The sequence below is a fragment of the Artemia sp. Qi Xiang Cuo genome, chromosome 9, assembly GCF_049724085.1.
Source record: "Artemia sp. Qi Xiang Cuo chromosome 9, ASM4972408v1, whole genome shotgun sequence".
Lineage (NCBI taxonomy): Eukaryota > Metazoa > Arthropoda > Branchiopoda > Anostraca > Artemiidae > Artemia > Artemia sp. Qi Xiang Cuo.
In genome coordinates, this window is record NC_142802.1 from 22,326,265 (window position 1) to 22,336,081 (window position 9,817).

Below are 9,817 nucleotides of genomic sequence, written 5' to 3' on the forward strand. Positions count from 1 at the left end.
TAAAGGATTGCTCGCTTTTTACAATGTCCACGTGAAACTGTACTGCATATTCTTGTGAAATTCCATGTGTAATTCATATTCCCTATGGCTTTACTACTGTTATTTCATTGGAAAAGATACTTTTTTCATTAAAAAAAAAATGAAGGAAAGAACCGAAAGTGCACTTTATGGGAATGTGGTATCAAGTCAAATTTATAAAAAGCGATTAGGTGTAAATATAAGCTGTTAAATTAACCCTTAAACAGCTCTCTTTTGTTACAGTAAAAGTTTTTCGTAGCTGTCAAGGTTGTTTTCAGTATTTTCTATAGGTGTCTTATCTCCCCTAGATCGGTGATAATTAGAAACTGCATTAAAATAAGTTTTCAACTGAAACTTAGGAGTGCCATTAAAACTTAAATCGAACATATGTTATTCCGTATAAATGAAAAAGATCATAGCAACGTTGTTTCTACATTAAATTTTAATCAAAAAAAGAACAAAGATTAATTTTAAAAAACAAAGTTTTTCCGAGGGAAGTAAAGAGCGAAGTTGAAATTTAAAACGAAAAAAAATTATTACTTCACAGCCTATCTAACATATATTAATAAAACTAGTACAAATAAACCAACTAATTATGTTTCAGTCTTGTTTAATATTCGGTTAGTTGTGTCTTCGAAACCGTAAACTGACGGTTTTCGAATGCTTCATAGTTGCAGGAAATCGTCCAGGTTTATCACACAGTTAACTAAATTGGGAACTTCATGGATGTCAGATATCAGTGAAGAAAAATCAGTAAATGTAATCTTTAAAAAATCCTTATCCATATAGATTTTCCTAAAAGTAAAGATTATAAAAAGAATTTGTACTTTACTGAAAAAAAATCCAATGAATTTACTGAAAAAAGTGTGCATTATCAGTTTAACATAAATATACTGATATTTATTCCTTAAAATCTTAATTAATTTTTGATTTCTTAAAGTTATAAAAGTGAAAACATTTAAAAGAACTTTTTTCAGTAGAGTGCAAATTATATTCTGGCTTTAAGAAAGCATAGGGTTTAGAACCCTGTCTGTTTGTTTTGGGTTTCATTTATTTATTGATACTGATTTGTGGTAGTTGTATGCTTGGTAGATTATTTGATTCTATTTTGTTCGTTTTGATTTAATGGAGTTAATTATTTTTTTTTTTTTGAAAAACTTATTTTGTTCAAAAAGTTTTTTGATTGATTTCTGTTCGTTTAATATTGACATAGTCTTTTTCAGGGATAAAGACTGAGCCTCTTCTGAAGTTAAACAGCCATCCCTTCCATAAGAACTTTAAATACCCCTGCACATAACTTACAACCCTTGCCCCTAATCTCTGGGGTTTGTTGACCCCGAAAGCCTTGTTATATGATATTTAGACTATTTTGAATAGAATGGCTATCTCAAAATTTCCATTAGACGCATTTTGGGACAATAGGACGTGTGTATAGGGGGAAGGGGTAGCTGCCCTCTGATCACTTTGATTTTTAAAAAGAGCACTAGAGTGCGTGATTAGCAATCCAATGAGCCCCCTCCAAAGTTTATATGACCATACTTTCTATAAAAACCTTATATGTCCCCAGGGTATAACTTACAACCCTTTCCTGAGGGCTGGGGGGATCTGTTATCCTCAAAGACATAATTTCCAGACCTTTCTGATAGGCTGAACAAAATGGCTATATCAAAATTTTGATTAGAAGTTTTTGGGGAAATGATAGACGTATGGGGGGGGGCAATTGCCCTCTGATCACTTTCGACTAATACAAAAGCCACCAGTCCTCTTAGTGTACAATCAAATGAACCTTTTTTCAAGCTTCTGCGACACCACTTTCTATAAAACGTTACACGCCCCAAGGGCATAATTTAGAGCCCTTGTCTTGAGGGCTATAGGGGGAGGGTTGTCATCCTCAAAGACATGATTTTCAGACCTTTCAACTACGTTGAACAAAATGGCCATATCAAATTATTGATCTGAAATTTTTGGGGAAATGATTGGCTTGGGGTAAAGGTGATTCTCCGTCCAATTACTTTCGACCATTAAAAAGGGCAATAGCCCTCTCAATTTCTAATCGAAAGAGCCCTTGTGTGTGTTTTTACTACAATACTTTCTATAAAAATATTATTTGCCCCCAGGACATAACTTGCCACCTTTGCCCTGAGGGCTGCGAGAGGGCTGTCATACTCAAAAATATGATTTCCAGACCCTTCAACTACGTTCAACAAAATGGCTGTATCAAAATGTTGAACGGAAGTGTTTGGGGAAATTATGGACGTGGGCATTCGCCCTCCGATCGCTTTTGAATATTAATAAGGGCACAAGCCCTCTCAATTCCCAATTGAATGAGTCCTTTTTGAAGTTTCTACGACAACGCTGTCAAAGACCTAATTTCCAGAGCTTTCAACTACGTTGAACAAAATGTTTATCTAAAAAAATTGATTGGATGTGTTTTGAGAAATGCTTGGTGTGATAGGGGCGTTAGTTGCCCTCCAATCACTTTCGACTATTAAAAAGGTTCTAAAACTGGAATGTTTTATTTTAGTTATGCTGACTGTGACGTGTTCTATTTAAATTATATTAAAAAATAAACATGCCTCTTACATTTACTTCATATGGGAAAACTTGGGCTCTGGAAAACTTAGCGGAAGATACTCAATACTTTTTCTATATATATATATACATATATATATATATATATATATATATATATATATATATATATATATATATATATATATATAATATATATATATATATATATATATATATATATATATATATATATATATATATATATATATATATATATATATATATATATAATATATATATATATATATATATATATATATATATATATATATATATATATATATATATATATATATATATATATATATATATATATATATAAATTTAACTTGAGTAAATATAATTGATAAAAATCAAGGAGAGGATTAGTGGCTACAGTAGACAACTGGTAAGTTGGCTACTAGTTTCTGACTTGCTTGTACAATTTACAAGTAATATTTGACTAATCTTAACGAGAAAAAGAAACTGCCGAAACCTCTAAAAAAAGTACCAAGATCTTTACCAATTGGATGGTATGGAAAAGAGGTTTTTTAAACCTCTTCTTGATAGCCTTGAATAAATGACTATCTAAAAATTTTGATTAGATGTGTTTGGGGAAATTGTAGGCGTGAGAGGGGGGCTAGTTGGCCCCCAATCACTTTTGACTATTAAAAAGGGCACTAGCCCTGTCAATTCCCAATCGAATGAGCCCTTTTTTAAGTTTCTACGACAACACTTTTTATAAGAACCTTAAATGCCCCCAGGGCATAGCTTGCAACCCTTGTGCTGAGGGCTGTGGGGGGATTGTCATCCTCAAAGACATAATTTTTGAATTTTCAACTACGCTGAACAAAATGGCTATCTCAAAATTTTTATTGGATGTGTTTAGGGAAATATTGGGCGTGGGAAGGGTTTTAGGTTTCCTCCTATTGCTTTTGACTATTAAAAAGGGCAGTAGCCCTTTCAATTTTCAATAGAATGAGCCCTTTCGATGTTTCTATGACAACGCTCTCTATAAAAACCTTATATGCCCCCAGGGCATAACTTAAAACCCTTGCCCTCAGGGGTGTGGGGGGTTTATCATCCTCAAAGACATAATATCCAGAACTGTCAACTTCGTTGAAAAATTGCTATCTCAAAATTTCGATTGGATGTCTTTGCGGAAATGGTGGGTGTGAGAGAGGGTTAGTGGCTCTCCAATCAGTTTCGACTATCCTATTAAAAAGGTCACTAGCACCTTCAATTTCTAACTGAACGAGCCCTTTTTAAAGTCTCTACGAAAACGCTTTCTATAAGAACTTTATATGCCCCCTGGGCATAACTTACAACCATTGCCTTGAAGGTTGTGGGGGTGGGGGGGGGTAATGCTCAAAGACCTAATTTCCGAATTGTCAACTATGCTCAAACAAATTGACATCTTTAAATTTTGATTGAATGTGTTTGCGGAAATGGTGGGCGTTAGTCGCCCTCCAATTACTTTCGACTATTAAAAAAGGAACTAGCCCTTTCAATTTCCAATCGAATGAGCCATTTTTGACATTTCTACATAAACACTTTCTATAAAAACCTTATATGCTCTCAGGGCATAACTTACAACCCTTGCCCTGAGGGGTTATGGAGGATTGTCATCCTCAAAGGCATAATTTTCAGAACTTTCAACTGCGTTGAAGAAAATACTAATCTCAAAATTTTAATTGGATGGGTTTGGAGAAACGGTGGGCGTGAGAGAGGGGTTAGTTGTTCTACAATCACTTTCGAATATTAAAAAGGGCACTAGCCCTTTCAATTTCCAATCAATTGATTTGGCGCTTTCTACGACAACGCTTTTTATAAAAACCTTATATGCCCACTGGGCATAACTTACAACTCTTGCCCTGAGGGCTCTGAGGGGATTATCATCCTCAAAGATCTAATGTCCAGAACTTTTAACTACGTTGAACAAAATTGATATCTCAAAATTTTGAGATATATTTTGAGATCTATATTTTTGAGATATATAGACGTTTTGAAGTTTCTACAACAATGCTTTCTATAAAAACCTTATATGCCCTCAGTGCATAACTTACAACCCTTACCCTGAGATCTGTCGGGGGAGTGTCCTTGAGGGCTGGAGGGGGGGGGGATGGTGGCCATCCTCAAGGACCTAATTTCCAGAAATTTCAACTACATTGAACAAAACGGCTATCTCAAAATTTTGATTGGATGTGTTTGGGGAAATGGTGGGCGTGGAAGGGGAGTTAGTTGCCTTCCAATCACTTTCGACAATTAAAAGGGCACCAGGCCTTTCGATTTTCAATCAAATAAGCCCTTTTTGAGTTTCTATGATAACACTTTCTATAAACACCTTATATGCCCCCAGGGCATAAATTACAAACCTTATACTAAGGGCTGTGAGTGGGGTTGTCATCCTCAAAGACATATTTTCAAGAACTTCAACAACGTTAAACAAAATGGCCATCTCAAAATTTTGATCGGATGTGTTTGGGGAAATGGTGGGTGTGAGAGGGGCGTTTGTTGCTCTCCAATCACTTTCGACTATTAAAAGTGGGCGTGAAAGGGGGTGTTAGTTGCCTTCCAATCACTTTTGACTATTAAAAAGGACACAAGCCACTCCAATTTCCAACTGAATGAGCCATTTTCAAAGTTTCTACGACAACTTCTTCGATACGAAGTGCCCTGGTCTGAAGAAAAAAATTTAATAAATAATACACTGTGCCAACATCGTTCTTATATGCCCCCAGGGCATAGCTTAAAACCCTTGCCCTGAGGACTGCGGGGGAGCGTCCTCCTCAAAAACATAACTTCTATCAGGAAATCAACTACACTGAACAATATGGCTATCTCTAAATTTTGATTGGATGTGTTTGGGGAAATGGTGGGCGTGGAAGGGTTGTTAGTTGCCTTCCAATCACTTTCGTATATTAAAAAGGTCACTAGCCATTACAATTCCTAATTGAATGAGTCCTTTTTGAATATTCCACAACGGAAATTTCTATAAAAACCATATAGGCCTATGCCCCCAGTGCATAACTTACAACCCTTGCCCTGAGAGCTGTCGGGGGAGTGTCCTCCTCAAAAACATATTTTCCAGATCTTTAGACTACGTTAAACAAAATGTGTTCCTCAAAATTTTGATTGGATGTGTTTGGGGAAATGGTGGGCATGGGAGGGGGGTTAGTTGCCCTCCAATCACTTTCGACTATTAAAAAGGTCATTAACCATTTGAATTTCCAATCAAATGGGCCCTTTTTTAAGTTTCTACGACAACGCTTTCTATCAAAACTTTAGATGCCCCCAGGGCATAACTTACAACCCTTGCCCTGAGGGCTGAAGAGGGAGTGTTCTCCTCAAAACATAATTTCCAGATCTTTTAACTACGCTGAACAAAACGGCTATCTCAAAGTTTTGATTGGATGTGTTTGGGTTAATGGTGGGTGTAGAAGGGATGTTAGTTTCCTTCCAGGCAATTTCGGCTGTTAAAAAAGGCACTAGCCACTCCAATTTCCATCGAATGAGTCCTTTTCGAAGTTTGTACGACAACTCATTCGATACGAAGTGCCCTGGTCTAAACTTTGACTTACTTGACTTATTGCTATTACTCAGCAGGGTCACCAGCGTAGAGGGAACTATTCGACAGTCCGTTCTGTCTTCTCCAAGTAGCCCTGTCCAGGGCTAAGGATTGGGCCTCATTTGGGTCGATGTTGCGGTTGAAGAGGCGTTGATTTATAACATCAGCCTATCTGGTGGACGGCCTCCCTCAAGGTCATTTCCAGACAATTGAGGGATTAAAGTCCGATATTATCATTGCAGGAGTAGTTGGCGGGAGGCGGAGTAAGTGGCCGTACCATCTTAGAGAACGAGCTTCTACTTGGGTGGAGAGGTTCGCTAACTTAAAGGTCCTCAGGATCTCAGTATTTCGGATCTTTTCATACCATTTGAAGCCTACAACTTGACGCAGGTGTCTAGTTTGGATGGCATAGACCTTTCTTAGCTGTGTCTGGGTTATCAGCCATGTCTCAGAAGAGTACAGCATGATGCTTGAGACTGTGGCGTTGTAGATGCGGGCTTTTGTAAGGCCAGTAATTTGTGGTTTGTGGAAGACTGCTCTCAGGAGCCATCCGAATACAGAGTTTGCCTTGGCTGATCTGGCTGAGATTTCGGTGTCAAGTGTGCCATTTGATGATATAATTGATCCAACATAAGTGAACTGACTTACCACGTCAACAGTTTCGCCGTTGATCGCAACAGTTAAGGGTGATACCGATGCGGTGTTTTCTATGGGCATGATTTTCGTTTTCTTTCAGTTGATTTGCAGCCCAACTCCGGAGGCAGTGGGGGAGAGCGTCTCGATTGCAGACTTAAGTTGGTCGAGATTTTTACTAAGGACGGCTACATCGTCGGCAAAGTCAACATCAGACAAAGTCCTCCCTGCATAACGTATCCCAAAGGAGTGAACACGGTGTGTCTTGTTCAAAACGTGGTCGATGACGTAGTCAAACAGCTCAGATGCAGCAGCGCAACCTTGCCGTACACCATTTTTTATGGGGAACAAGAAAGCTTCCCGTTAACAAGGACGGTGCTTTCTGTGCTGCTGTAGAGTTCTTTAAAGAGACTGACTATCTTTCTTGGTAGTCCAGCAGCTTTCAAGATTAGCCAAAGGGATTGCCTGTAAACACTGTCAAAGGCAGAACGAAAGTCAATGAAAGCTATGGAAGCTTTCTTGTTGAATTCCAGTGTCTTCTCAACGATCTGTCTGACCGCATGAATCTGTTCAATTGTTGATCTTCCTGGCATGAATTCGGCTTGTTGGGGGCGGTGCAAAGCACGTAGGAAACTTATTGCACGTTTCAACAGGAGCATTGTAAGCGGTTTTCCAGGAACAGAGAGTGCGGTGATACCACGGTAGTTGCTGCAATCCGTCTTGCTGCCCTTGCGCTTAAACACTGGCACGATGATTCCTTTCTTCCAATCTGACAGTATAACTTCAGTGTGTCATGATGATGGTGATGATTTTAGACGGGGGTAATGATGGTTTTATGGATTTTTACGTTAAGCTAGTATGAAAGGGATTTCTTAAGCGTGACAGGTTATGCTTGATGCAGTTCAGCTCAACCCCTTAACATAGAAAATAACATACTTAGCGTGAAAGCCTCTTCACCCTTCGTATCCGTTAAGATTTATTAAACTAACTGATTTTAGTGAGCTCAAGTTAAAAAAAAAAAAATGGATCCATAATGCGCAACCCAATATTACACGTAATATCTTTACGTGTAGACGCTTTAGTGGAGCATAGATTTCTGTTTAGAATAAGATTTATTAACACCTTAACGTGAAGAACGGCCTGCCCTCATCGTTTCTGAGTAGTTAAGGGGAAAAAAATCACAAAAATAGAGGCTGGGTTCTTACAATTAAAACAGAAGTATTGTTTTATCCGATCTCCTTCGGGACTATCCCTGTCTTATCGACAGGAAGTACGTTATTAGACTGATAGGAAATGACTCTTGTCAAGAAAATAAGAACACTCCCTCTGCTCATTACTAGGCTGTCACTTTTTAATGGCTATAAATAACTAATGACATGAGCGGCTGGTTGAATCAATTGTTCATCCCTGTTTACAACTCAAGAAATTTGTCTTTGCTGAAAACCATTAAGCAGATGAAATTTGCGCTAAACCTTATCTCTGTTCTTATGGCCTCTTTCTAGCATGTCGGATTTGCTGAGAACAACAAAACAAAAATAAATCAAAAACCCTATAAGATATCTAGAGAATTGGGATTATATTCCCCCTGGGGTAATGTCACTTGGACATATAATCAATTTTCCCACATCAAACAGTTCGTTTTAACGAACTGTAAGTAAGGAGGGACTCGGCTCAATAGTAACCGAAACTCTAAAAAACGAAAGTTTAATATCAACAGATACATCAAAATAATCTGCTTATTATGCTGGTTGCAAATATATAACATGTATCAAGTTTAGTATTACCCATCAAAAATTACGAACCTGGGGAAATTTGCCTGATTTTTGAAATAGGGGGAAACACCCCCTAAAGCTAAAAACATTTTAATGTAAATCACACTATCAGATTCAGCGTGCCAGAGAATCTTATTGTAGAAGTTTCAAGCTCCTATCTGTAAAAATGTGGGGTTTTGCTATTTTTGCCAGAAGACAGATCACGGATGTGTGTTTATTTGTTGTTTTTTTTCCCAGGGGTGGTTGTATCGAAATAATGACCCTGGAAAATCGAGAGAGGGTGCATTCGAACGTAAATTAAAACTTATAGTGCTGTTTTCAAGTGACCAAAAAGACTGGAGGGCAACTGGGCCCCCTCCACGCCCATTTTTTACCAAAGTTATCTGATCAAAATTTTGAGAAAGTCTTTTCGTTCAGTATAGTTGAAAGTTCAAATGATTATGTCTTTAGGTGTAAAATCCTGGAGAGAGGCCTCTCTCCACAATCCGTGGAGAGAGGTCTGTAAGTTATGAATTTCGCCCATTGTTTACGCATAGAATTTTTTATTGGGAAGCATACAGACATTTTTTTTTTGGGGGGGGGGGTGCTGTGCTTGCGGTGGATTTTTATAGTGAGAATCTTTCTTGGGAAGGAAATTTTTCTTTTTTTTTGGGGGGGGGGTGTAAATATTAGAGGGGAAATGTTACACTAGGTGGATTTTTTTTTTGGGGGGGGGGTGCTGTGCTTGGGGTGGATTTTTATAGTGAGAATCTTTCTTGGGGAGGAAATTTTTCTTTTTTTTGGGGGGGGTGTAAATATTAGAGGGGAAATGTTACACTAGGTGGATTTGACAGAATTACTATACGAAACTTTTTTTTAATTGTTTTACCTTCTCTTTGCCAAATTTTTCATGTGGATATGTTCCGGGGGAATTATTCAGGGGCATTTTTGGAGGGATCGAGAAACCGATTAGATATTAAAGTCTTATTCAAATCAAAGAATGCTAAGGATAATTTTTCTAGTTGAATAATCCGCAAGCAATTTTAAAGGTAGGGGGATTCTCAGCGAGGAGGGAACTGTCTGGAGGGAATTTTACGGGGGAGGGGTGAAATTTACGTTGGAACTTTCATGGAGGAATTTTCCGTGAGGGAGGGCGGTATATTTCATAGAGCCAGATTTACCGGCATTATTGGAAAAATCAACAGAAATTATTTCATATATGAAGGGTTGCCCCCTACTCAATACCTTGCTCTTTACGCTAAAGTTTGACTGTTCGTCCCATTTTTTTAAGAGC

The 9,817-nt window shown here is 37.9% G+C and overlaps 2 protein-coding genes across 2 annotated transcripts; both read right to left on the reverse strand.

Annotated features, from left to right (window-relative positions):
- Positions 1 to 6,334: 6,334 nt before the first annotated feature.
- On the reverse strand, positions 6,335 to 6,856 carry LOC148948455 (uncharacterized). The gene has a single exon (XM_089094937.1). It carries the CDS (start codon positions 6,854 to 6,856, stop codon positions 6,335 to 6,337), a length of 522 nt encoding a protein of 173 aa, XP_088951063.1.
- A 254-nt stretch (positions 6,857 to 7,110) lies between these two features.
- Positions 7,111 to 7,431, reverse strand: LOC148948456 (uncharacterized). The gene has a single exon (XM_089094938.1). The coding sequence runs from the start codon at positions 7,429 to 7,431 to the stop codon at positions 7,111 to 7,113; it is 321 nt and encodes a 106-aa protein (XP_088951064.1).
- Between the last annotated feature and the right edge of the window lie 2,386 nt (positions 7,432 to 9,817).